Source organism: Aspergillus mulundensis, assembly GCF_003369625.1.
Source record: "Aspergillus mulundensis strain DSM 5745 chromosome Unknown scaffold_5, whole genome shotgun sequence".
Lineage (NCBI taxonomy): Eukaryota > Fungi > Ascomycota > Eurotiomycetes > Eurotiales > Aspergillaceae > Aspergillus > Aspergillus mulundensis.
The window spans coordinates 303279-330350 of record NW_020797893.1 but is presented as its reverse complement, the minus strand read 5'-3'; the positions used below and the strand labels follow the sequence as shown (position 1 = coordinate 330350).

At 51.5% G+C, this 27072-nt stretch overlaps 10 protein-coding genes across 10 annotated transcripts; 7 read left to right on the top strand and 3 right to left on the bottom strand.

Annotated features, from left to right (window-relative positions):
* Positions 1-441: 441 nt before the first annotated feature.
* DSM5745_05466 (telomere-binding alpha subunit central domain protein) lies at positions 442-2020 on the top strand (the record flags this gene model as incomplete). Its single annotated transcript, XM_026747482.1, has 3 exons — positions 442-585; positions 674-1565; positions 1635-2020. 3 exons carry the CDS (start codon positions 442-444, stop codon positions 2018-2020), a joined length of 1422 nt encoding a protein of 473 aa, XP_026603314.1.
* Positions 2021-2654: 634 nt separating this feature from the next.
* DSM5745_05465 (CCCH zinc finger protein) lies at positions 2655-4277 on the bottom strand (the record flags this gene model as incomplete). Its single annotated transcript, XM_026747481.1, has 4 exons — positions 2655-3475; positions 3561-3903; positions 3991-4134; positions 4203-4277. 4 exons carry the CDS (start codon positions 4275-4277, stop codon positions 2655-2657), a joined length of 1383 nt encoding a protein of 460 aa, XP_026603313.1.
* Positions 4278-4752: 475 nt separating this feature from the next.
* On the top strand, positions 4753-5650 carry DSM5745_05464 (putative translocon-associated protein, alpha subunit; the record flags this gene model as incomplete). The annotated part of the gene is made up of 3 exons (XM_026747480.1): positions 4753-4824; positions 4894-5324; positions 5380-5650. The coding sequence occupies 3 exons, from the start codon at positions 4753-4755 to the stop codon at positions 5648-5650; spliced, it is 774 nt and encodes a 257-aa protein (XP_026603312.1).
* Positions 5651-6049: 399 nt separating this feature from the next.
* DSM5745_05463 (DNA 5'-adenosine monophosphate hydrolase) lies at positions 6050-6946 on the bottom strand (the record flags this gene model as incomplete). Its single annotated transcript, XM_026747479.1, has 2 exons — positions 6050-6801; positions 6880-6946. 2 exons carry the CDS (start codon positions 6944-6946, stop codon positions 6050-6052), a joined length of 819 nt encoding a protein of 272 aa, XP_026603311.1.
* Positions 6947-7253: 307 nt separating this feature from the next.
* Positions 7254-11442, top strand: DSM5745_05462 (RNA helicase; the record flags this gene model as incomplete). Its single annotated transcript, XM_026747478.1, has 3 exons — positions 7254-7496; positions 7565-11069; positions 11147-11442. The coding sequence occupies 3 exons, from the start codon at positions 7254-7256 to the stop codon at positions 11440-11442; spliced, it is 4044 nt and encodes a 1347-aa protein (XP_026603310.1).
* Positions 11443-12372: 930 nt separating this feature from the next.
* On the bottom strand, positions 12373-14534 carry DSM5745_05461 (uncharacterized protein; the record flags this gene model as incomplete). The annotated part of the gene is made up of 4 exons (XM_026747477.1): positions 12373-12615; positions 12665-13204; positions 13260-14375; positions 14523-14534. The coding sequence occupies 4 exons, from the start codon at positions 14532-14534 to the stop codon at positions 12373-12375; spliced, it is 1911 nt and encodes a 636-aa protein (XP_026603309.1).
* A 4301-nt stretch (positions 14535-18835) lies between these two features.
* DSM5745_05460 (putative C6 finger domain protein) lies at positions 18836-20969 on the top strand (the record flags this gene model as incomplete). Its single annotated transcript, XM_026747476.1, has 2 exons — positions 18836-19612; positions 19689-20969. The coding sequence occupies 2 exons, from the start codon at positions 18836-18838 to the stop codon at positions 20967-20969; spliced, it is 2058 nt and encodes a 685-aa protein (XP_026603308.1).
* Positions 20970-22230: 1261 nt separating this feature from the next.
* DSM5745_05459 (putative DNA-directed RNA polymerase III RPC4) lies at positions 22231-24012 on the top strand (the record flags this gene model as incomplete). Its single annotated transcript, XM_026747475.1, has 1 exon — positions 22231-24012. One exon carries the CDS (start codon positions 22231-22233, stop codon positions 24010-24012), a length of 1782 nt encoding a protein of 593 aa, XP_026603307.1.
* Positions 24013-24906: 894 nt separating this feature from the next.
* On the top strand, positions 24907-25293 carry DSM5745_05458 (uncharacterized protein; the record flags this gene model as incomplete). The annotated part of the gene is made up of 1 exon (XM_026747474.1): positions 24907-25293. One exon carries the CDS (start codon positions 24907-24909, stop codon positions 25291-25293), a length of 387 nt encoding a protein of 128 aa, XP_026603306.1.
* Positions 25294-26343: 1050 nt separating this feature from the next.
* On the top strand, positions 26344-26917 carry DSM5745_05457 (uncharacterized protein; the record flags this gene model as incomplete). Its single annotated transcript, XM_026747473.1, has 2 exons — positions 26344-26500; positions 26661-26917. 2 exons carry the CDS (start codon positions 26344-26346, stop codon positions 26915-26917), a joined length of 414 nt encoding a protein of 137 aa, XP_026603305.1.
* Between the last annotated feature and the right edge of the window lie 155 nt (positions 26918-27072).

The following is a 27072-nucleotide window of genomic DNA, read 5'->3' as shown; positions in this document are numbered from 1 at the left end:
ATAACGAATCTTTGACGCTCTGACTGGGTCACGGGATCTGCCTACTGCTTTGGGTCTAGTGTGGAACTAGCGCTATCTGTACCTTAGTCTATTCCTAGGCGCTCAAGCGATCTTAGCGCTGATCGTCCGTCAACAAGAGAAAGGGCCGAGGCCGAGACGCGTCTGTAGCTGTCTGCGGCGCGTACCTTCTCTTTAGATTTATGCATCACTTTGAACAAAAGAACTCATTGCTTGGCTATACTTCTGGTGGCTTCTGCGATGCCGAGATGAGAAATGAGAAATGACTCCAGATTTATTTTCCCGACAAGATCGTCTCATAGGTCACAATAGCCAGCACCTTGGACAAAGATGATGGCTCGACTCCCTCCAACCTATGTTGAGGTCAACACTGCGCTCGGGATGAGGGGCGTCGTGAATGTTATGGGAGTGGTGGTTGACATCATGGGGGGCGCTTTCAAAACCGGAGGCACCTCAATTTGCATCACATTCACAATTAAAGACTGCGATTTGGATAACGGGCATACGTGGGATGGCCTCAGAATCAAATACTTCAAAGAAACGGAGAGCCTCTTGCCTCCTGTCCGGGTAGGCGATGTCTGCTTACTACGAGGACCATCTGTTTGTTTACCGAATGCCCACCTCCTAGATATGAGCTAACCGATCCCCGGTACAGGTTAGAATATTACAGGGCAAGTTAACTGGAGTGGTTGCTCAGAATGTGACTGTACCATACGCTATTTTTCGCCCGGATAGAGAACCGACATCCAACCATTCGGCACTCACCGGTCCCGAGCCCTTTGAGCCTACGTATGCAGAAAAGACTTATGCGGCGTCTTTGCTCGAAGCCTCGCCGGGTAGATTTCACCGTGCCACTGTTTCCAGAGCAAACTTTGCGCAGGTTACAGCCTCGAAGCCAACAACCACGAACCGGAAATTTTCACTTCTTGAGGATATCCAGGAAGGACAGTTCGTGGATCTTATTGGCGAGATTGTGAAGATATTTGGTAACGATAGCGAGAAAGCAACTCTGTATCTTACTGACTATACAAGTAACGACAAGCTGTTTCATTATGCATCCGACAACAATGATGATCTGAGCCATGGCCGCGAAGGTGACCCATACGGCTATATCCAACGCCAGGCAAAGAGATGGAATGGGCCATCTGGTCGTATGAGCCTCCAAATAACGTTGTGGGAACCGCATGCCTCGTTTGTCCGGGGAAACTTCCAGATAGGGGAAATTGTTCGCCTCAAGAATGTCAAAATAAAAAAGAGCTACGCCGAAGAAGGAATCCTGGAGGGTGTCATCCATGGAAGTCGCGACAATCCGAGCATGGTGAACGCTCTTAAAGTAAATCTCCATAACGACTCTCGGGCCCAGCAATTGCTTTCTCGGAAACAAGCATACTTAGAAGCGCATCCAAAAAAGCAGAAGCGGAAGTCAGATGAAGACGATGACCGGCCCTCAAAGAAGCCGAACAAGAGACAGTCAAAAACAGCACCCAGGAAAGAATCAGGCCAAACAATCCTAGATATCAACAAACGGATGGCTGTCAACGAGAATGGTAAGCATCCCTTTGCTCATCTGCTGCGGACCCCGGCCCCTTAAATGCTAATCCTCGTTTCGCTTCAAGTCAAAGCCCGTGTACCACTAAGCGGGGTACACGCTCTGTCCCTTGAGGCTATTATAAACAACCCATCTCATAATAATTCAGCGCCGAGGGGTATCACTTACCGTCTCCCCTTCCAGAACCTTTGCTACCTCACCACAGTCCGCGTGGTTGACTTCTATCCTCCGCGATTAGAAGACTTCGCCGTTCAGCAAGAAGCCGTCTCTATCGCGTACAACAGAAACCGGGATCCTGCCACTTCTCGAACGTATAAGAAGTGGGAATGGCGCTTCTGTCTTCTTGTAGAGAACGCCCCCCGGGCCCCTGCAAGAAAGCCAAACGAGCGGATAAAACTTTTTGTTTCCGACTTGGAGGCTGAACATCTTTTGGGAATGAGTGCTGTTGAGTGAGTTTTGAGCCATTCGGAGGTGTCTGGATGACCTAGCTGACTTGCCTTATCTTTCTAGTCTACGCCAGAACTCGGGAGCCCTGTCACAGTTGAGGGAGAAACTCTTTATCTTATGGGGTGAGTTGAGAGAGTCGAAAGCGAAGGCTATTGAGGGCAGTAAAACCCCCCCACCCGCCTCATCCTTACCTTTCAATTGCTGTATTATTGAATACGGCGTTAGGTGCAGCCATGCTCGCGCTTCGAGAAAAGCCGATTCCGAGCACTTACATGGCTGTAGTGATCGAAACTGTTTTGGATGGGAGAGAAGATTTGGGCTTTCTAAGACGACTATTCATGCATGATACGGATTGACAGGCACAAGGAGTGTTCAATTTGACCCGAAGGATAGATCTTGCAGTCGCCTTGGGTGGACGACATTAAATGCTGCCGGAATTGGTTATTGCTGTAGCAGATTGATCATAGATACATAGCTTAAACTCAACGGAAAGCGCGCCAGGCGAGATAAAACAGCACGGTGTCACCTGAGAAATAGTACAGAGCCCAACGCCATGATGTTACAGCCCTGTTATTTGAGGTACCCACGAGAGAAACGCCTTTTATCAGAAAACATGCATCCAAACGGCGAGTCGAAGAATCTAGACTTTTGTCACTTTGACAACATTGGTGTCAATTCCGTGGGCAGCAGTATTGAACCGGCAACTCGAGCCCCAGTAGCAGTCTTTTCTACCGACTTCGCTTTGTGGGCAACGATGACCATACATACACTCGGCGTCATCGCATTCAAGTCCATATCGACAGGGAGTCATTCGCGCCACGGCTGTCAGCGTATGGAGCTCGCCTTTGGTTAGTTTGCGTTCATGGTCGTGGTGGCAGTTTTCATTCGGGCATTCGCCTTGTAGAAAGTAATAATTGCATAGCTTCAGTTTTTTGATTCGGTTTACCTCTTCCCTAGGGATGCTCCCAATGTCAAGCCGGTCTACGCGTTGGCCGTACTTATTCCGTTCCACAGCCTTAGGGCGGGAGGAGGAGGCAGGTTTCGAACGCACCAGTTGGAAATCCTCAGAGCCGTGAGAGCTGACCGGGGTTGAAGAGATGGGTGCGCTATTACTCGCTGTAGTAATATTGCTCGGCGTGCGGGTAAGCGGTGCTACTTGAGGACTCGGCGAAGGGGTGAGGAGAGAGCGAGGTTTGGAAGTCACCGCAGCCTTCCAAGGCGACAAAACAGCGTTGCTTATCTTCGAATCTCGGAAAATATTGGAAAACTTGGTGAACCTATAATGTGACTTAAGAGGCTCCAGATTCTTCCCAAATGGGATGCCTTCGATCAACGACAGCCGACCTGAGAGCTCCATGTCTGTAAGAGTCTCTTCCAAAGTTTGGTGATATAGCGATTCTTCTGAGCAGCCTAGGAAAATCTGGTGGCAATGGCAGTTGTATAGATGTAGTTTGAAGGTCTCTGCCGGAGTAGCAGCAACTAGTCAGCGCAAAGACCACCTGAGAACAGTTGGGCGACATTTGAACCCTGCAGGTGCATTGCATACCTTTTATCTTATCGTGCGCCGCATTCTTTTCCGAGCCAACATCCGTAAGATCGAACAATGGGAAGGTGCTATTGAAGCCTCGGGCGAATTCTCTAAGTATAGAAGGGTCCGTCGCTATTCCGGCACGAATACAAGCGTCACATAGCGCTTTCATGTTGACGTACATTTTCGTAACGATCTTCGGGGAGATTATGGTTGGAAAGTTATCCGCAACGTAATCTTCCACTGCAAAGGACAGCTCTTTTGCTGCTTTTCGGCCACCTTCTTCCCCCAGCTGTAATAACTCGTCTTTGAAGATCATTCCGTCTCCGTCTAGAAGTACGACTATAAAGGGTTCGCGGTTCTATATGAAGAAGGTAAAAGAGCCGTCAGCAAACATTGCGACCATATCCTATTGGAGAGTAACAATATCCAATGACAAGGTGCTGACCATGATAGCCTTTGTCCGCGAGATTTGCTCCATCAACTCCATTTCATGGATCTGTATATCACGATTGAAACGTTTTTCGCGGTCATGGTCAAGTTGTTCTTGCTGATATGCACCTTCGAGCTCGGTCACACGTTGTATGAGTTCCTAGCCCACAAGTGGAAGGTTAATAAATTGCAGGCCTGGCAAGTCGGACAAAGGCCATGTCGATATACCTCAATCAGAGTGTCTTTCTTCTGTTCAACAGCAGTGAGCTGTTGATAGCGTTCAAAATATGCGCGGACCGACATGATGCTTGAAGAGACAGTAAGTGCTATCTCAAGCGAGAGAGATCATCAGAGAAAGCTGGAGCGTAGGTTGAAAATGGTGTATCCGATTTATGAAAGTTGATCGGAGAACTTGGGACAATGGCGCTTATGGCAGAGAGGGCGTGAATAGAATTCCTTGGGCAACACCTCCTTTATTACTAAATAGATTCAGTGAGAACCTAACCTCAGATAAAAGCCATCCATCTATTTTCACTGTTTAACACATCCAAGTCTTTTTCTTGACGGAAATCGCGTCCTCTAAGAGCGGCGGAAACTGCAATGGAGCTGCGCTGAGTCAGCGGGGCCCCGGGGAAGACGCCAACGTGGAGCAAACTGTCTCTTCCACCCCGATCTCTCATCTTCGGTCTTCCTTCCCTCTCCTCCTCTTGTTTCGCCCTCGTCCCTTGCTTCCTTTGTTCTTCTGTGGTTGTCGCAGACCCGGTGATTTTTCGTCTCAATGGCTCGCTTCGCTTTCCTCTCCCTGGCTTTGTTCTCGGTTCAGGCCTTGATCGGCGGTACTCTGGCAGCAGTATGTTCACATGGCTATCCTTTCTGATAAGCGCCAATTGGATCCTGACATGATTGTTTCCGGCATTAGGATGCCGCTGAGAAGGCTGAAGAGACATTTGAAGCGCCTACCCTCGCCGTGACCGCACAGGCAGCATTCCCTGCCTCTGAGATCTTCGGCGTGAAGCTCGTCAATGGCCACCCCACCCAGGCCTTGGTGACATTTACCAACAATGAAGAGTCTGCTGTGACCGTGAACTTCATTGGTGGTACTCTGTCTACTCTGGACGAGGAGAGCAAGCTGGTTCGCAATCTGACTGCGACTCGCTACAGCGTGGAGATCCCCGCTGGTGAGCAGGAGAGCCTGAGCTACAGCTTTGCCACCGAGATGCACCCCCAGGACCTCCGACTCTCTCTCGCCTCTGTCATTTCTGACGCCGAGGGCCGCTTCTTCACCGTTTACGCCCACAATGGTACCGTTAGCGTGGTTGAGCCGGAAACTAGCATCTTTGACCCTCAGATGTAAGCCCATGCGCCATGGCGTTGTCAGGGAGTGAAGACTAATCCGTACTTCTAGTATCTTCCTTTACTTCTTCCTCCTAACCTGCTTTGGTGGTGTTGTGTACTTCTTCTACACCGTCTGGATTGCGCCCTACTTCCCTCAGAAGAGAAAGTCCGCCAAGCCCGAGACTAAGAACACCGCCTCCAAGAAGGCGGAAGCTCCTGTCGACAGCCCTGCTGTTTCTTCCGCAACCACCTACAACGCCGACTGGATCCCAGCTCACCACATCAACCGCCCTGAAGCCAGGAAGGTCAAGGGCTCCTCCCGGTCCAAGTCTCGCGCATAAACTGATCGGCTGTGATCTTGTTGCGTGAGCCGAGTTTTTCTGAGTCGAACTCTGAGCGGACAGCTTACTCTATAATGTCGTCCGCGTTTGGCACGATACTTTTCTTCTTGAGTCCGATCTTATGTTAGCGAGCCCGTGCGCGTGATTACTGAGAATGTAATCTGCTAAGGTCTCGTTATACATTGGATCACCCGCATGTATATCTATAACTATTGACTTGTTAGCCCCTTGGAGCTTTGATTTATTGGACAGCTTCATTTGGTCTACAAAAAGGTTGTTCTATACTCACGATGCGGGCATGCACAAGTGGAGTCCTGGTTTGGTATTTGGTGCTCAGTATAGTAAAGAATATCATTTACAGTGGTCCTAAAAACTCGTGGCTCCGTTTCTTCTGTTCACTCACAGTCGCTTCCATTCGTCAAATTCCTCCTCGAGATGCTTCTTCAGTGCAGCGAACTGATTTCCGAAATCCCGGTGACAGCGCCAACATATGAAGTTTCTCCTGAGATAACCTTGCCGGTCAGGGTCCCTCCGCGGATCGTCGAGCGCGAGGGGAAAGTCGTTAATGTCGATAAAGAATGGCGTGGAGAAGCTATTATAATGCTTCCTGTGCTTCAGGCGGTCGCTGTATCGGTCGACAGAGATAATATGCACGTGTAAATGATTCATCGATGGATGCGCATGAATTCCGCACATGATGTCTTGCTCCCAGTCTCTCCCTGCAGGCAACGTCTCCACGGGTGGTTCGACATCAAGCGCCTCTATTCGCTCTCTATCCCGCACCGAGTACTTTCCATACTTGCGCCGGAGTTCGCTTGCTGCTAAGGTACGAACCTTATTTACCTCCTTCTTCACCTTTTCCAGAAACTTTGCGTCGTCGAACGCTTGGACGGGATGAACAAGGGTCTTCTCAGGATCGCGCGGGAGAAGGAGGAGGTGCAGCGTAGACTTGGGGAACATGTCATGGATGACGACGAAGTCATCATCATAGTACACGACGGTGGTAGACGGATATGATTCTGGTTTCGCAATGTAGGCGCCTAGGCCATCTCGAGCGTGGAAGCCTCCGTGGGCCTTCCTTGGTATGTCTTTTGATGAACTCCCGCTGTTGTGTTTCGGCTGCTTAATTTTCGGGGAGAGAAGCTCTGCGACTATTTTTGAATTGTTAGCTAGTAAAGTTCGATGTTTAAGTATAATGCGTAGAGTGAATTGTCGTCCAAGGGACATACAAGCGTCTCTTTTTGCAGGCTGATTCTGAGCTTGCGGCGTGGTACTCGGTTTCGCGCCGCCTTCCATGGTGGCTTAAACAAGAAACGTGCGTCAGGTTCGAGCTTCGAGGCCGGAGCAGGTAGACACGTTCTTGATTAGGACAATTGTCATGCTGGTTTTCCGTCTGTACTTGTGACGCAGAAAGAAGGTATAGTATATCAGCTGGAGGCGGAGGCGATCTTCCTTCCCCGCGGCCCGCACAGAAAAAGCCGCCTGAGCGGGGACCCTATTCGAGTAGGTGATCGACTTCCATTATCTCTTCACTACACTCTGGCGATCACTTCAAAGCCAGGAACTCCACGGGCGTCTTCGTCAAGAACACCAACGCCCCAAAATGCCGCCGAAGAAGAAGTCCGACGCCCGTGGAGGCGCGCCCAAGCCTGGGACGAAGCAGGCGAAAGCCGCCGCGGAGCGGACGGCGGAGAGCGCAAAGAAAGCGCAGCAGCCTGCGGATGAGCAAAAGAAGCCTACAGTCAAACAGGTCATTGGTGGCGCATCATGGACGGGGAAATTGCCAGTCAATCTGATGTCGGAGCATTGTCAAAAGCATAAATGGGAGAAGCCAGAGTATACTATGGTGAGCGAGTTGTTCAAAATGCGCGCATCGCAGAATTTACGCCGTACTAACGACCGCGTCTAATATAGGATAAAGTTGGCGGAGGGTTTGTTTCCTCTGTCATATTGAGACGCATCGACCCTAAAACCAAAGAAACGCTCACACTTCCTCCCATACGATTGCCAGTCGGGTTCAAACAGCCTACTGCGCTGGAAGCTCGTCACTATGCCGCAACTTACGCCCTCTTCCATGTGTGTAATAAGACTAACCTACATATGATGCTTCCGCCGGACTACAAAAAGCTTTGGAAAGACGACTTTGAGAAGTTGAAGGTGGCAGAATTGAAGAAAGACCTCGCCTGGTTGTATGAGGCGGACCCTTTCCTGGCTAAGAAGGAGCGAGAACTCGCAGCGGCGGACCTTCAAAAGAAACAAAAGGAGCATGAAGCGGCACAGGCGAAGTCGTCCGACGGCGCGGTCAATCTGGGGCTAGGGCCCAGCGGCGGCCAGACTAAAGGGAGAAACGTCTGGACCAGTGCGCCGAAGGTTGACCTAGGAAATCGAGTGCGACGCGAGATTGAGGCCCTTGTGCAGGATCATACGATATGGAACCCTTATGACGTGAAGATCTCCCAGTCAGAGCGAGATAGTCTCATCGAAGAGTTCACGAAACTAGGGTTCCGGAGGAGCCACGTTGAGGAAGCCAGTGCTGCGTGCAAGGATAGGGAAGAAGTGCTAGAATGGCTTCTTATATACGTTCCAGAGGATGATTTACCGCCTTGGTGTCTGCCTGAAAGATATTCAGTGGGCGTCACATTGGTTAGCGACGATCTCGCCAGAGAGTCGAAGCTCAAACGACTTGCATCTGCTGGATACCCTCCGGATCTCTGTGCACGAACTCTGGACAGCCAGCGGGGCGATGATCTTGCTGCAGCAGAAGCTCTTCAGCGCACTCTTGTACATGGAAGTTCATCTAGCAACTTTGTGCCATCTGAAAATGAGGATGGCTGGGCAGAAGAGCAAGAGACGCTTGAAGCCATTTTTGGAGAGAAGTACTCGGCCAAATCGCCAAAGGTCTGCGAGATAGAGTGTGAGTCTCCTGATGGAGAGGCAATGCGCTTTCGATTCCAGAGACCCTCGGAGCATTATCCGTCAACCGTTCCGATAATATCTATTCAGGCTGACAAGATCCCTGCTTACATCCGACTAAGTGCCATCCGCCAGGCTGTGAAGTTCGCAGAGGAGAACTTCCTCGGGGAACAAATGATCTATAATATCATAGACTGGTTGGAAACCCATTTACCACGAATCATTCAGGATCCAGGGAAACTACGGGATATCTCAGCAATATCAGCACTTCCCGTTGCATCTTCTGATTCAAAATTAGAACTTCCCACTCGCCAACGAAACAAGGGAGTGAGGAAAGTCGATTGGTCACCCGGGTCTGACAAAAGTCTTGCTCTTAAAGAAGCCTGGGAAGCTAAGAAGGCTACGAAGGCCCAAAAAGCGATGCTTCAGGCGCGGGAATCACTTCCTGCTTGGAATACCCAGGAAGCAATCATACGCGCTGTAAACACGCACCAAGTCACCATCATCTCCGGAGAGACAGGTAGCGGTAAGAGTACGCAATCAGTCCAGTTTGTCCTTGATGACATGATCAAAAGAGGACTTGGGTCTGCAGCAAACATCATCTGTACTCAGCCCCGCAGGATTTCAGCATTAGGTCTGGCGGACAGGGTCAGTGACGAACGATGCTCACCTGTCGGCGACGAGGTCGGCTATATCATCAGGGGCGAATCGAAGGCTAAGGCTGGGACTACGAAGATCACATTCGTCACAACCGGTGTGTTGCTTCGTAGAATTCAGTCAGGTAGCGGCTCGGGCAACATCGCAAGCTCTCTTGCCGATGTTACCCATGTCGTTGTCGATGAAGTCCACGAACGCAGTCTCGACACGGACTTCTTATTGGCGCTTTTAAGGGATGTTCTTCGTCATCGGAAGGATATCAAGGTTATTCTGATGAGTGCCACCCTTGACGCAGACATTTTTACACAATACTTCGGCGGGCCTAAGTCGGTAGGCTTGGTACATATTCCCGGACGAACTTTCCCTGTGGACGATTATTACCTGGATGATGTTGTTCGCGAGACGGGCTTCGCGCCGGAACTCACTGAGCGAGGCTTCGAAGACGATAATGCAGGGGAGGAGTCATTCGGCAAAATCCTCCGTTCTATTGGAATGGGCATCAATTACGAACTGATCGCAGCTACCGTTCGATATATCGACTCCCAACTAGGAGATCAGCCAGGCGGCATATTGATCTTCTTACCGGGAACAATGGAAATCGATAGATGTTTGAATGCTGTGAAGAGGATCCCTAACGCACATCCACTACCCTTACATGCGTCTCTTCTCCCAGCTGAGCAGCGACGTGTTTTCCAAAGTCCTCCTAAAGGTAAGCGAAAAGTCATTGCGGCCACCAATGTGGCCGAAACATCAATCACGATCGAGGATATCGTGGCCGTCATCGACACTGGCCGTGTGAAAGAAACCAGCTACGACCCTAAAGACAACATGGTTCGCCTCGAGGAAGTATGGGCATCCCAGGCAGCGTGTAAGCAACGTCGTGGTAGAGCCGGGCGAGTTAGGGCTGGTACATGCTACAAGCTCTACACGCGCAAAGCAGAATCAAGTATGCCACAGCGACCAGATCCAGAAATCCGCCGCGTCCCGCTAGAGCAGCTATGCTTGTCTGTTCGTTCGATGCAGGGTATCGACGACGTCGCCTCCTTCCTCGCCAACACCATCACGCCCCCCGAAAGCATTGCTGTCGAAGGAGCCCTCAACTTTCTCCACCGCGTCGGAGCCCTCGATCACGACAAATTAACCGCCCTAGGCCGATACCTCTCCATGATCCCCGCTGACCTTCGCTGCGCCAAGCTGATGGTCTACGGTTCCATCTTCAATTGCATCGACGCCGCAATCACGATCGCCGCCATTCTAACCGTAAAATCTCCCTTCGTTTCCCCGCGCGAGCGTCGCGAAGAAGCAAACGCCGCCAGGGCTGCCTTCTCCAAAGGGGACGGCGACCTCCTCACAGATCTATCCGCTTACCAGGCCTGGTCAGATCTTGTCAAAACCCAGGGCTACTGGGGCACGCAATCATGGTGCACAACCAACTTCCTCTCCCACCAAACCCTCCGTGACATCTCCTCCAACAGAGCTCAATTTCTCACCTCGCTCAAAGACGCCGCCATAATCCCTGTCGATTACTCCGAATCCTCTCCCTCCTTCTCACGTCTCAACAGCAACGCCTCCAACCGCAGCCTGCTCCGCGCCCTCGTCGCCGGCGCCTTCCAACCCCAGATTGCACGCATCGCGTTCCCGGATAAGAAATTCGCTAGCTCAATAACGGGCACGTTCGAAGTCGACCCAGATGCTCGCACAATCAAATACTTCAACCAGGAGAACGGCCGAGTCTTCATACACCCCTCCTCCCTGCTTTTCTCCGCTCAGTCCTTCCCCAACGCAGCCGCGTATCTGAGCTACTTTACGAAAATGGAGACCTCCAAGGTCTTCATCCGTGACTTGACCCGTAAGCATACCCGTCTCATTCTGGCCAGCGTATCCCCTTCTCAAGAAAGATCAGAAACTGACTCTGTGCGTAAATAGCATTCAACGCCTACTCCCTCCTCCTGTTTTGCGGCTCCATCGACCTCGATACAACAGGTCGCGGCCTGATCGTCGACGGCTGGCTACGTCTCCGCGGGTGGGCGCGAATCGGTGTCCTGGTTTCGCGGCTCCGCACAATGGTCGATGAGATAATTGCGACGAGGATCGATAATCCCGGTTCGTTCTTACAGTCGATATCGTCGTCTTCGTCTGCTACGTCCGGTAAAGATAGAATCGCAACCCAAGTTATCAATGTGGTGAAAAAGTTGATTGAGTTTAATGGGTTGGATCAGTAGATTCTGCGCGCCGGTTTTTTGGCTTCCAAAAGTTGGATTTGGTTTGCCGTGGCTTCTTCCGCCTTGATTGTATAGATCTAGACTTACAGAGTGATGTATCCTAGAATAGAGTACCGCGCCCTTGGTATTGAGGCTACAGCGGGCCTACAGACGGAAATGACAGAAACTGAAAAGCATGTATGCAACCATGCTCCTTAAGCGATTGTTTGCGTTGGGAGAATATAAAATCCAATATCATTACTTGGCTCCATAATCCTGAGCAATAATCAATGCGAGATGATAGTTGAAAGGGAGAACGAACCGAATCCCAAAATGAACATAGGAAATAAAGGAACATGATGTCGAGGATCGGCTCAGACCGTTATCATGAGATGGAGAGCATCATGAGCAGCAGCGTGAAGTCGTAGCGGACGAGAACGGTCACGTTCCGAATCTGCTCCAACTACCATAGCCTTGGTATCATGACCCATAAAAACGATGACAGAAATAAAAGGAAAAACTCCACCCGCTCATGTCCTTTCGTTATTACCACCGCCCGTCTAAATACCAAATGCGTAAAAGTCATGAGAGGAATGATCGATCATCAAAGGCGTAGAATGTGAAATAGAGGGAAAACGTTGGACCAAGGCCCGTTTGGTTAGGTCGTATTGCGCTTTGGGAGTGTTGATATTCTCGGACGAAGAGAATAAACATGCTCATGGCGTCCAGCGTCCTTATCGCATATCCCAGATAAAGGTTGGGCCACTGCAAGACCAACGAGCTTATTGAGGCTCACCGCAGCATCCCGGCCCTTTTGAAGATAGTTATTCTGTTGCAACAAAGGAAATACAAGTCGATGAGCTTGCCGAAGCAAGGTTTAGTCGACAAGAGGGGACAGAGTAACAAAAGAAATAAGTCTTGGCCAGCTGAAACATCGGCACTCATTGGCGATTACGCCCGCTTCCAGTGTCCAGATTCCAGTGTCGTTTTGCGGTCGATGGTGGGCTCCGAAAGGCGAAATCTCTTAATCGTTTGTGCGACGTATAGGGAAGCTTTCCTGAACCGCTTGTCCAGGTACTTGTCATAAATGGCCGCATGGTGTTTGCCGGGCATCTCACAGCATTCCATGATCAGCGAGACGAGCGGGTGAAGCTGAGAGTAAGTATATCCAGCATAATGCACGTGGGCAGGGGACTAATGGATTGTCAGCAAGGTATTTTAGAATATATTCGAGGGAACATACCCATGTGCCCTTCCCCAGCATCAGCCTCGCCAGGCAATGAGCCCCAGCAGCAAGGAAACTGGCGGGGCTACCAACGAATCGCTCGTCCATGATAGTAATCTCCAAGAAGTACTTCGCAAGAGTGCGAGTCTCAAGATCATAATCGTCGGCTTTACTGATTCTGCGCAGGAAGCTCATAGGGCCAGGGTACCCCAATTCGAACTGAAGCATGCTCAGCATGAACCGTTCAGCCTTGAGTATCTCATCGACCGTGTAGCCACCGTCAACCATGTAGACAATCTCTTGAACAGACGGGCAGTTGATCTCTTCATATTTGGCAGCGATGAAGATGGCAGTCGCACCTACGAGCTGCAGCTTTCCAAGCGAGACGATCTTACAGGAGAGGAAGCGGTCAATGTAGTTGACGCATAGGAAAAGAGTTTCAGGGAGCAGTGAGAACCGATGATGGACCTGCACCAGCCAGTCCATGAGAACAGACCGCATAGACCATTGAATCTCAGCCTGGTTGTCCATGTAGTGAGCATTTGGCAGCATCTTAATCTATAAATCGATTGTCAGCTAAGTTCTTTTGGTGGTGGAAGGTGTGGGTATATACCTCTTGTTCCCTCATGTACTCGAAGATCTCCTCACTGTACTCAGCTACCATGCTTGTGTCACAATAGTCGTCTTCAATGTCTTCGACGGTGCGAGTAGCCTCGACAACCTGTTTTGCGAGAGCCAGCTCCCGTTTGACATGCTGGTTAAATCTGGGGAACAGTAGCGTGGTCGCTCCACCGGTTGTAGTATCGCCACGGGAGCGATAGGAACGTGCAGTGACATAGCCATCATCTTCCTCATTATCTTCGTCCTCATCGTCCCAGTACTCTTCAGGTTCCGACTGGTGAGGTAAGGATTCCTGTGAAGGACGAGAGGCCGTGGTAGATTTGCGTGTAACCTTGGAGCCAATATTGGCAGCATTTGAGTCCGTTGTTACATGGGCTTCGCGAAGCTCGCCGGTTTGCTTCAACAAGGTTTGCACTTTGCAGTTGTCATCGTCAAGCTCTGTGGATTCTTTCTCGTCTTCATCGACTTCAGGCGGAGCCAACGAGGCCTCGAGCTTGGCCAGCTCGCCCTCCGAGATTTCATCCGAATAAGCAGTCTCCTCCGCCTCGTCGTCCTTCCGCAGAGGTTCCGCAGGGCCTTGTTTAGCATAGCTCTTCTTGTTGCCTTCCTTCAGTTCGAGGTTTGATTCCTTGGATGCAGTTTCTTTGTTCTCCGTCACTGGCTCTAGTTGGTCCTTAAAAACGGCGGCGCGCTTGTTGAGGGTTTTGCGGGCATTCGTGCTCTGCTGGTGTCCAGCTGCTTGCTTCGTAATTTCAAGGGGCTTGAGATTGGTCACATTATTCAACAGACCCTTGAAGCCGGACATGGAAACTGGACGTTGAGCAGGCTGTGAAAGAACGGCCGATTTCTTCTCCGTAACCAATGACGCCTTCTCGAGCACTTTAGCTGGTTTCTTGCCAACAAGGGAGGCATCGTCTCGGTTGCCATGGACTGGGTTGGAGGTATTGCTGACGTCTCCAAAGGCGGCTCTGCGAGCTCCGTTCTTGATGGCACCATTCTGAAAAGCCGAGGACAACGCGGTAGTGGACTTCGTTCGCTGATGAAGCGTCTTGTTCGCGGCGAGCGGGAAGGGAGCATTCTCGTCACCACGGACACGGATGCGTTGGGGCTACAACAAGACAAATCGTCAGTATCAAGCATCCGCAGTACGCAGATCCCCAAGGGCAGTGGGACATGGAAGATACAAGCTGCGCGTGCCATGTCGTGACCCTTTGAGACGGCAGGGCAGGGCAACAATGAGTGGGGGAAAGCATACCTTCGCGTCCATTGTGAAGCAGGTCAAGGATTCTGGAGCCTTTACCAAGTCGTGGGTAAATATGCTAAAGGCACGCCAGGCGATTGTTTCCTTTCTGGCTCCGAACGTGAGTGGAGTTGGTGAGCAGCAAACTTGAAGAGGAGCTGATACTACTTCAACGGCCACCCCAAACAAACAAAGCCGCGCCAAGTCCAAGAGACGCAGTTGGACCTGGTCAAAGGAGAAGAGTGCTTTCACCACGCGCGGGAAAAAGAATATTAATGGGGAAGGAAGAAGGAGTACAGCTCCATGAGGCCTAGCAGCGAGGAGAAGAAAATAAAGCGCCCTCACGTCTGGAGTGGGCTCGAAAAATGTAAACAGAGTTACGGGGGTGACGGAGTCGTACTTACCTAACCTCCTTGCCCGGGCGACCATTCCTCTTCCGGCTAGCGTCGCCCAGCTGAAGAACCGTGACCGGCCGGAATAGCTTCATGGACTTGGTCTCTTATTTTATCTACCCATAGGAACTGATTTCACTTATGCTTTGTTACTAGTTAGCCATTGACTGTTGCTACGAGCCCTGTCCCCCGGGCAGCTGTACACGGCGCAAAACTAGCGGTTGCTGCCCCATAAGCCTACCTACCCTTAACTATCTTGGCTACCGAATCACTTTACGCGAGTTATTTCCGCTGTCGTATCCATGTATCGAGTGGGAGCCATAATCTGTAGGATTAGCACCGTGGTAAAGTATCCTTTGCCATAACTGCGATAGTGAACTTAACCAACCGCCAGGTTGTAGGAGTAGATTAAGGTAATGACATCATCAGTCACGTGACGCATTAGGACCTCCTTTGGCGTCGCGTCACCCCGCTGCAAGGTAGATAAGTCCACCTCGAGGAATAGTCCGCCAGCCACGCAGAATTTGGTCAATAAATTTCTGAGCAGTTCATGCATTGCTAGCGACCATATAAGCCGCCATGAATTCAATCGTTCTTTTTCCTGGGGTGCGTCCTCGCTCGCCAACTCTCAATCTCTCGACACGCGACGGCAGACACGGTGCCGCAACCCATTAAACGCGAAGTCACGTGCAGAAAATCCCGCCTTTGTCCTGGTCGCTCGGAGAGTCAACTCGTCGATTCCAGACGCTACAAGTTCAAAATTGCGGAGGTTAGGCCGCAGGATCAAAGTTTAGCAACGAAGCCTCGCCATTATGAACCACCAATTGTTTTGAGGTGCTGGGGAAATGATCGCTGTCTAGCGAGAAACCCTTGCGGTGAGCTTTGCCATGCCCTGGCGCAGAAATATAGCTGGATGCCTCCTGCAACAGGAGATGGTTTAGATGAGGACTGAGTTCTTCATCTGAGCTTCTGTGAGAGCGTAACTCCGTTTGCACCCGGATGATTGCCAGCGCCGCCAAAAAAGCCACAAGATCCCCCAATGTGGGACGCGGATCCGGCGGTACCTATCATCATCAACCTGCGGGTTCCGGAGGCTTTCGTCGCATTTCAGATGACCGACGGTGACCACCATTAGCCATCGCTGGATGCCGTATGCAGAAGTAATTGCGCCTCGGTCAGGGGAAGGTGAAGCGAGACATGGCACCATTGTTGCTATCATGCGCCGCTGTTTTGCGACGACTTGAAGCACAGCTGTCAGGTCTGCCACCCAACTTTCGGTGTACAGTTCAACTAGTAATCTCTCGAAATGCGCTGGTTGAAACTTCACCGTTGGCTACTTGACAAAAAAAAGCCCCGCCTCACTCCGAAAGAACCTCAAAGAGATGCCGGCCGTTTGCATTCTTTCTCTTTGCTTTTTCTTCCGGCCCTTCTGTCTGGACCAGAAGAAGAAGAATTCTAGGCAAATGGCAAGTTATTTGCATGCTCCGACTTGGTATCAAGTCGGATTACATATGATACATATAATATAGATGCGATGGCCGGGATCACTGGCAGATGCGCATCCTCCAACTTCCCCCACTTAGCCAACGGCCCTCCATCAACCAGTCCCAGCTGATTATGCCCTTTCCTTAGCACTCCAGCAACCAGCAATCGCGCGTCTCTCATGATATAATAATCAATACTAGAATGCGACAAGCATTCTTATAGCGGGGACCTTCTGGGAAGAGGCGACGTCGCACGGTCCTGCAGGGTTGGTAATGAAGAAGGGCAAATCAATCGATCATAGCTCCTGCGATAACTCCCCGCGCATGAAGTTACTGGATCTCCTCTGCCCGAAATTCAAAGGGAAATCCCTACGTAGACCGGCCTGGCATCTCCATTATTTCGTGAGCCAGAGAGGGGTAAGCGGCATGAGTGACTCGTGAGGGAGTCTGGACAGGCGCAGATCACGAAAAGACGCAGCAATTGGGTGCGGCCACCCACTTGGTCGGTGGCTCTCTGGCCAATTCATCAGAGCTCACACGGATAATGCGTTCGCCGCTCGTTTCTTTCCGTTTCGTCCAGTCAATGTTGAGTCGTAAATCACCCAGTTGGCTGTTGCAGTACCTACAAGGCCGATTTGCGCCAGGGTCTCAGCCATTCCCCATCAGTCTCAGGCTCTCAGCTCATCGATCGGCTTTCTAGTATCTAGTCAGGCATATGAAAAATTGTCAGCATTCAAAGCTTAGATAGCAGCTAGACAGTCGGTCTTTTCTGACAATGACAAAGGCGCTGGACTTGCCTGTGGGTTGTCAGCGCCAGCACCATCCATCGTCTACCGAGTACCTATCTCGTGCCGCTTGTTCATGATGAATGGTTGATAGCTTGTACTCTTAAATCGTCCTTGTTTCCGCACGCGCAAAAGCGCAAACCAATGTTGCATTATCTGCGATTGAAATGTTGCTAGTAGAAACAATTCTGAGGACTCTCCGCCAGTCGTTGGCCAATATGACCTGCGATCTTTCGACGTGGCTGCGCTTGAGACACTCCTCAAGCTGTCCTGCCCAGCGCTCGACCCATCTTGCGGATTTTGTTCTAACCCGGCCAGACTCTTGCGAAAAGGAGACACAATCAAATGAGAGCCATTTGATCTATAAAAATGCACAGAAACAGTTAGCCGGAGGAGGTATTCCAGCGCTGAAATCGAGCGGCTGTCGCATTTCACACACCCCTAATTACAGCCATAGGGTTCGATAATAAGGACGTAGACAATTTATATAGCAGAGAAGATACTGGCGATCTATTCTATGTACTTTATTTCACATTCAAAAGGCTCTGGTTTTCTATTTCTGTCATTGGTTGGCTATGCAATATCGAGCCGGAGGTATCGCAAACCAGCAGTTTGCGACATCAGAGAATGCAGCGCAAATCGTCCAAACGGGTGTAGAAGATAACTCTAAAGAAACAATCCAGATTTGAAGCTCCTAGGAGTATCGAGAATGGGTGTTGTCGAGGGCAATTGAGGGTTGTCAGGCCGGACAGCTCAAGTGATGCTCTCGCTTGGAGGTGAAACCGGATCATCGCTCTCCATTCTTCCTCGTCAACCCAACATCCTCACCATCATCCGTTCGACTCTGCCCGCTCCTGCGACTCGCCGTCTTCGCTGCGTGGTTAGTCTACATTCTCTGGAACCTGCAAATCCCCCGTCTCTGTCTTTGGCTGCTCTGGTGTTTCGCTGTTCTCCTGGCTCGCTTGGGGTCTGCCACCGCTGACTGACATCGCCCAACAAGCGCTGCGTAGATTCGACTCACCTTCTCTCCTCCACCATCGAACTGCCTCGCCCACTGCCATCGACCGCCTCCTCACGGCTTTGCTGCATCTACTAACCGTCTGCGACTCTGGAGGAGACCTTTGGATCAGAAATAGGTGTGTCCCTCGTGCTCTCCATCGTCTTCCGAGCGTTTCGGATCGTTTCTTCCTCTTCCCCCTCAACCTGCAACGTCTACAACTCATCAGGATCCGACGGATGGTAGCCGGCATCTCGAATCCTGTTTGGTACCTTTTTTGCAGACCCTCGTATCCATTGAGACCTTTAGAGACTCTTTATACTGACGCTGGCGGCTTCTTCTTGCCTAGACCTCTCATTCTTGTCCCATTTTTCCCTCTCGACGCTCTCGGCTCTTGCGACTTGCATCGCCCTCCCTCCACCCACCACCTTCGGCCATCAATCATTGCGTCAAAATAATCGCGGGTGATCCATCTATCAACCAGGCCCCTATAAATTTCCTATTGTGGTAGGTTTGGATGGATTCTGCCCGTACCCTACTGCTGCCGTCTCCCTCTACCTTGAACCTCCCCACTCTCTTCGCTTCGTCCTCTCGCCCAACGAACAGCCGGTTGATCCTATAATCAATGTAGTAGAAGTGTGGCAACACTCCCAGTTGGATTATTTTCATCATGCAGGCTGTCCAGTATGAACAGCTTGTTTCCCCTGGGGAGTCTCCTACCTACACCGACCACCGTCCCCTCCAAGAAGTCTCCCCGACCAAAAGCCCGACTCCCAAAAACGTCGCCTTCGAGTTGCTACTCGATGACAACTCCAAAGCTCGAGCTCGCATTCCCATGCGGGTACAGATTTACCCTCATGACACCACGGACTCTATCGTCACTACAGTGAAAAACTTCTATGGGATTTACGATGGCGCTGCCGGCGTCAGCTTCGAGGACATGCATGGCATTACCCTCATTGCAAGATATGAGAATCTAAGGAATAATATGACAGTCTACGTACGGGTAATGCCCGTTCCGGCTTATGAGGAGGGGTACGGAGATAGGTATTATGGCCCCATGTCCATGGACAATCGCAAACGCCCCAGCCTCGGTGAGCCGTTCCAGATGGCTTCCGCAATGCAGGCTGTTCAACCTTCTGAGCGCGGACAATCGCCGTCTAGGCCTGCTTCTCGAGTAGCTCGCAAGCGCAGTGTCTCGCCGTCTGGAAGAAGCCGTCGTAGCGCCTCCCAGCACAAGCAGCAGCCTCGCCCCCAACTCAAGAGTAGGGGATCTAGTACTCATGGCAGCATCTATGACGACGCTGGGTATAGCGACAGCGACAATGGCTATGGCTCCGTTTCTGGGGCGAAGAAACCTCGAAGTGAACACTTTGCCAGCTCAGAAATAAGCATGGAAAATATCCTCCAAGACGGTCGTCGCAAGCGACCGAAATTCGACAGCTCTGTGAGTCGAGATTTGCCTATTTTCCTCAATAGTACCATCACCGGTAGAGTTGCTAATCCTCTCTCTTTCTCTAAAGGAACTTCCATTATTCGTCCCACCTCAAGTCCCTCTCACTACCTCGACCTCCTCTATCTCCCCACAACGTCGCTCTATTGGCCAGGAAGGGGCGGGCTCGCCATTCGCGCGACCAATGCACCGTTCGAACAATCATTATCAGCAGCCATTGCCCTCTCCCCAAAGTTATGGACATAGTGATCACATCTATGGGACCAACCCTCCGCGAAATGGCATATATACTACACCAATGGTTCCTGAGCATGGTCACCGTCTTCGCGACCGGGCAACCATTCACTCTTCCGGGCAGTATTCAAACTCTACCGTCCGAAACGGTGGTCCGGGTATTCTTCCCACCCCCGATCCCACCATTGCCAGCTGCATATCTGATGAAGATGTCGCGTTGCAATTGATTCGTCTTGGAGATGCCTCCAATTTCTCTCATGGTCGCACTTCTGCATCGACCCTCGATGATGCGTTCAGCGGTGCTGCTGACGCTGCGTCTTCCACCGGTGCGACAAGCGACGGTGAATACTACAGTGAGGACGATGATGATCTGCCCACTGGCCCTGGGCAAAGGCTAGACTCGAGCCCAATGCTTCCACCGGGTACTGCCAAACACACCCACAAGCGCTTGGACGATATTCTTCCCAGTTTCGACAGCTCCGATGCTAGTTATGATAGCCACGACAATGAGTATCATCAGGAAGAATTTGAGGGCGGTATGGTCAAGAACGAGGCCGACGATGACTCCTCTCATGAGTCCAAGTCGAAGAAGGCTAAAATCCGAGCTATCAGCACAGCTTCTTCGAAGCCTCGCGTCGGCAAGACACAGCAAATTCGTCCGGGCAAAGGCGTAAACAAGAGCTCATCTAACAGCGCTGCTCGCAAAGGGGTCAAGTCAACACCGTCCTTGCCCGGTGCCAAAGCTGCTCCGCCTCAAATGGCCAACCCTGCTCCACCGCGGAAGGCTTCTACTTCGTCTGCGAACGGCCAGCATCCGTTAGCCGCGGACGAGGAGGATTTGTCGACGAAGCCGCGCTGTCAGCGGTGCCGCAAGAGCAAGAAGGGCTGTGACCGACAGCGCCCTTGTGGGCGATGCAAGGATGCCGGCATTGGCATTGAAGGCTGCATCAGTGAGGACGAAGGCAACGGCCGCAAAGGTCGCTATGGACGCCATATGGGCGTTCCTGTCAAAAAGCCTCTCGATACCGTTTCTGTTATTAGCGAGGCGCCATCCTCCATCGCCGCCATTCCCATCACCGCTACGACGATGGACAAGTCTAAGAAGCGCAAGCGCTAGGCTTGTTGGTCATGCCCGTCGGATCGCCATCCATCTTCGAAAGTTTTACCCTTTGACAAATCGGCTGCAGAACAAAACGATATATGCGGCGAATAAAAGCATCTAAGATACGCGCATGCTGGTCCTTTCCACCATAGACATGCAAAACTATACACTTCACCTCCCTGTCAATATACTCGAGGCAACATCCATCTCGTTGCCCCAAGTTGACGAATTCGTTGACCGGTGATAATTGCTATAGCTTCCGGGCGCAAAACCGCTATACTTCTCACCGGATATAAACCACCCAAGAAATCTCTGATTAATCCTGGGAGCTGTGTTTTTCAGTTTTGCTTTTGGCTTCCGACGTCGGACACCTGAACTCAACTCTTTCCGCTGTCTTATTATTACCTACTCTCGCTTCGTGAGCCGATGCTCCTTACACTCCTTCTCCGACTGAACACCCACCGACCTTGCTACATAACATCCTATCTGCGTACATTGCTTGTCTTGTTTATCATGGATAGTCTAGCGATTGAACTGAGCGGGTTGACTTGATCGATTCATCGACTTTGTGTACGGATTGTCTTTTTGGCGTTAATGTTTTGTTATTTACACGGTACCGACATCGATCTGGTCTGGTCACTTCCACTCATTTGCTATACAGCTGAATCTGACTTGATTGCCTCCTACAATATTGTCTGTGATTTAGTTTCAAGCTGTGTATCTTGTTATTGATTCTGTTCGTCTACAGATTGCCTTCACGTTTATTCTAGTGGTTGAATCACTGTGGTTCGCATCGAATTATATATTCTAGTTCCAAGGTTCAACCGGAGTTTATCACGATGCAGGCCCTTGTCGCACCCGGCCTAGATGCGCAGTCGTGATGACATATCTCAACCTCAAATGGCACTAGCCCCTCGTCCACCAAGGCTATATAGCGTCAACAATATAATGTCCTGAAGAAAGGAAAGAACTAGACCCGTGGACCTGGACCGCACCTTCCACATTAGGCCTAGTGTGGCTTTTTTTGCCCCGCATTTCCGCCTTAGCCGCGCTGCGGCGCTTCAATTTTTCTTTACCGCCCAAAATTGTATCGATGAGTCTTCGGTCTCTACATATCCGACATGAAATGAATCGATTGTTGATTGGTCTATAACTCCAGCACTGTACATCTACATCAATTACGCTGCCTTCTTTCTCTTTTATCTGGCCTGTTAGGCTTAGGTTGCCATCTTCATTCCTGCTACCTCCACATCCTTACCCTTAATCACGACGAACGATGCCCCCCAAAGCCGCTCCCCGACGGGGTGCATCGTCGGCGCCCACACGAAACAACAATGGCACTGCCTCTGGAGCCAGTGCGACCCCTACTACGTCCGCAAGCCCCGCGCCGGGCAATACAACACGAGCACCGGTGCAACGATTACAATCACTTAAGAAACGGGCACCCTCCGGGAGCATTGGACCTGGGCCCGGTCCCACCAGCGCAGGATCTGGAACCGGAGAGCCTTCGAAACCGACACTGAAATATAAACCGCGCGCGGTGGGTCGACGCAGCAAGGAAGAACGAGAGGCTATAGAGAAACTTGAGGCCGAGCGGAATGCGGAGCGGTTGGCGGAGGCCGCGGCTATTGCGCGTGGAAAGGCAAATCTTGCAGCGCGGGGACGGGCAGGATTCGCTGGCCGTGGGCGGGGCGGCCCGATGGGACTTGCTGGTGCGGCTGGACCATTGGGCTCTGGATTTGCTGGACGAAGGGGTCGCGGTGGTTCGAGATTCGGTGGTGGTGATCCTAGGGCTACGTCGATGTCGCGGAGGAGCAAATCAATGACTGCAGGGCCAGGTGGTGGCTATTCTTCGGATGAAAGCGACGGGGATATTCGGGTCAGCATTGACAGGATCAATTTGGAAAGCGATGCGGATGACGACGATGAGGATGCGATGATCGAGAAGAAGAAAAAGCGCAAGGGGAAGATGGTTTTGGGAAGTGCGAGGGAGTCAGGTCTTCGCCCGATTCGCGTTGAGAGACATGAGCATGAAGAGCGGGTGGTCAGCGTGAACATGGAGTCCAGTACAGCCAAGTCTGCTGAACTTCGACAGCAGGCGAAGGAGAAAGCTAAAGATGATGCACTGTTTGTGCAGGATGACGACGAAACGCCTACAGAAGGCGAACCCCAGGTGAAACAGGAGCCTACGGAGAATGACCAGGCAATGACAGATGTCCCACATGCAGAGGAGCCTGTTACGACAGACGACGGGCTATTACCTGCACCGAAGGTAAAGGTGCGACGGAAGCTTGGCTCGAGGGAGCCATCCGTGCCTGTAGCGCCTGCAGTGCAGGACCCAAAGAGTTTGCTACGGACCAAGGAAGATATCGAAGAATACGATCGACATGCAGAAGATCTTGAACTAATCAAGGATCTTTTCACCAAAGAGCCTCCTACAAAAGCAACTGAAGCCGCAGAAGGTGCCGAGGCCCCAGAAGGCGCCGAGGCTACGACGGACGACCAGGATAAGGAAAAGAAAGAAGGTGAAGACGGCGAGGAAGAGCTCCAGGACGATAAGCTCACAGGCCAGCTCTTCCTGATGCAGTTCCCTCCCATCACACCAAACCTCATTGAACCGAGTGCGGACGGAGCAAACCTTGACAGCGAAGCGACGCCGATCCCCAATCCCGCTGCGCCTCAAAGCGCGGGGCAGAACGGGGCATCGGAAACTCCTGCTCTGAAGCGCGAAGATGATGTCGAAGTCCTCGACGGCCAAGATGAGGACACCGCCACAAACACGCAATCCAAGGTTGTCACAGCAGCAGACTGGCAGCTCAAGGCGGGGCAGGCCGGCAAGCTCAACGTGCACGCATCGGGCCGGGTGACAATGGACTGGGGAGGGATCAGCTTCGAACTGGACCGCGCAACGGCTGTTGACTTTCTACAAGAAGCGCTGATAGTGTCGACGCCGCCGAATGTGACGGAGGAGATGCCCGACGACGAGCACAAGGTGTGGGCTATGGGACAGCTAAGCGGCAAGTTCACCGTGACTCCAGACTGGGAGAAGATACTATGATGCACGTCAAGCTGTTAAAGGACCCCGCCGGGGTCGGCTATCCAAGTAAGATAGATACATGTCGTCATCCGCATCTACGAAGTACCGACTACTCTGCAGCCTTATTGCTCTGGTAACTATAAGTCATAAGCGTTATACCTGCCTTGAATCTTGATATTCATAGTGAACCCTGGTTGATTGGTGCTGTTGCGTCACACAAGATGGGGCGCTCTGTGCCGTCCCATGGCCATTGGTCCAATTTCCCTGCCAAGATTGAGCCGGTGCTGTCTCGTTGGCCGACAAGCTTCGGAAGGTTGCACGAGACAGCGATCGGCCCACGCTAACCTCGCGAGTCGCGGCAGACAGATGGCCAATGAGCAGCCGCGTATTGCAGGCACAGGCCCACTATGGAGCCGGGCAAGGGACTTTTCCTGCCCCTTTGGCCCTCACTGCTCAGGGCTGTTTTGCTTCTCCATCCAATTTTCCACCTCCAGCGGCCCTCGTTCTCCTTTGCACGAGCTGAACGTGCTTGGGTTCCTCATCCCAACTCATGTTATCCTGCGCTTGGAATATATACCGTTAGAGCTTCTGGATTCGGCGTTGTGATTGTTGTTGTCCTGGCGCGTCGAGTGGTTCGATATCCGCTCTTCTAGCCTTGGATAGCGGTGGTCTCAGGAGGTTGACCTGCCACTCGTTTCAACCGGTCTCGCCCTGGGCCCTCGCCCTTGCGGACTCCGCCCACCAGACGGCTCGTTTATTTATCTCTCAGCCGCCCCAGATCGCGCCGACTAGACCTCTGCAGCCTCCATAAAGTGAGACAATAATCGCCGAGCTATCGCATTCGCAACCCCCTATCGATCCTCCCGACGCTTATAGCCAACCCAACCTCCGCACGTCACTCAAGTCCATATCACAATGAAGCCCTCCACACTTCTTCTCTGCCTCGCTCCTGCGGCTGTACTTGTTGCGGCTGACCCTATCCCGTACGCCGTCGCTCCTAGCCCGTCACTACAGAACGGTCTCTCCTCAAGACCTCTACCAGACGTGCAGACAACTCCGGAAGACGTGCCACAGATACAATCAGAAGCGCAAAAGATGCTCCACCTTCAAGTCGCAGACGCCCAAACGAAACCAGACACGATAGCCATTCCTCTTCTTCGGAGGACGGCGCTTTCTTTGCGGACACGGAGGTCATCTACCGAGTTGACGAAGCGGAGCGAAGGCACATTGGGGCAGACGCCGTGGATAGGAATGGCCATTGGGCTGACCTGCACAACAATGGCAGCTGTGATGCTGGGGTAATTCCTCGCCTAGCCTGATGAACTATACCTCCCTCTGCTTCTCTTACGACAAACCAAGGAGTGCACCTGCATCTGGAGTTATGCATTTTTGTCGCTTCTTCTTCGCTTCTTCGTCCCTGGGGACGCTTGGACTCTCTTGGTCCTTTTTAATTATCTTGCTGCATGAGCGTCTTGCTTACAGCGCGCATTCTTCATCGATTATCTACGACGACGCTAATACCGGGAGGATTTTACGATTTCTTTCTCTTTATCTCTGCAGACCCTCTTCCCCTGCAGTGCTAATGCTTGCATTTATACCTATCGACCTACCTATCTACCATATCCCATGCCATGTATAGAACAGGATTGCTTGGGTTTTTGTACGTGTACATGATATCACTTGTTTGGCTCAGTGAACGAATATACTTCAATCTAAATACTTCAGATCTATACCGAGTATCTTGAAAGAGACTTCAGTCGAAGGTTATTATAATTGTTGTTTACCAGTCAGCTGTCGAACTATGACGAAGCCTACATCCGTCTCCGCACGAAGGAGCCAATCCCTGCTAAGGTTGTGTATCATCTCAAGTATAGAGTACTTCGGCCCCAACTCGACTTCACAATTTCAACCACTGAACCATGGACCGAAGCAACCCTGCTTGACCAACCTCTTTGTCCTGAAACCCGGGCGTCCCAATCAAAGCTCGGTTACTTAATCCTCCAAGGAACAAAGGACTCGCATGTGGCAGCCAGTCAAACATGGCCCCGGCTGGCTTGTCACACCACGAGGTACGAGCGTCGAGGACAGTCACAGTAGTAGTCACTGCCCCGGCGACATGACAACCACAAGTAGTCAGGGCACAGCCTTGGTTTGCTTACTTGCTGAGTGGGGAGTTATTGCTATTGTTATACCCTGCATTTAATTCCAGTTCTTTCATCATCCTGTCCAGGATACCTCAGATGCCTACAGATAGACCATCGTCTTCTCTTTGAATGATCTAATTGTCCCTGCCGTCCAACAAAAGCGCCTATTTATCAGCCGCATCGAAAACATCGAAACAACGACAGAAAGATGTCGACCACCGCCTCCACCAACGCAAATGCGTACAATAACATCCCGCCCGAGATCCCCTCGTCGTCTGTCCCCATCGCCCGCGAACTCGGTATCCTGTTCGGCTTCCTCCTCGCCTCGCTGGTCATCATGGGGGTCTACGCTGTGATTTGGAGGGGTGAGTTATACTTTCTATCCTCCGCTCTCGCTATACTCCATATGCCATACTTCCACTTCAAGTCGAGTCGGGTCGAGTCGAGTCGTTTGTTCTCTACATACGGAGTAGCAAGCCCCAGATAAGAAAACAAAGCAAGGCTAACGAACAAGCACATGGACAGGTGTCGAGCGCGCCGAGGAAGAAAAAGACCGAGTGCGCCGGCAGCGCCTCATTGCGCAGGGCGTGCATCATGGGCGCGGTGGGATCCATGAGAAGATGCTGAATCAGGAATTCTTTAACGGGAGGGCAGGGGTCGCGAAACCGGATGCTACTCATGGGAGTGCGAATGGTGGGGAGGGTTTGGGTAGAAGGAACGGTGCGGGTGGTATAGGTGGTGGAAGAGCGAGGGCGATGTCGAATTCCATGGGGTTGTCTTGAGGAATGGCATGGGGTATGAGGGAACTGGCTTTTTGGCTGTGTATATACTAGTTTACCTATCTCGTCCTGGCCGATGGATTGATGTGTATACGGAGTTGGTTGGTTGGATTATAGCTGGGTTGGGTCTCGCTTTCAAGGTCGAAATGGTCTATCAA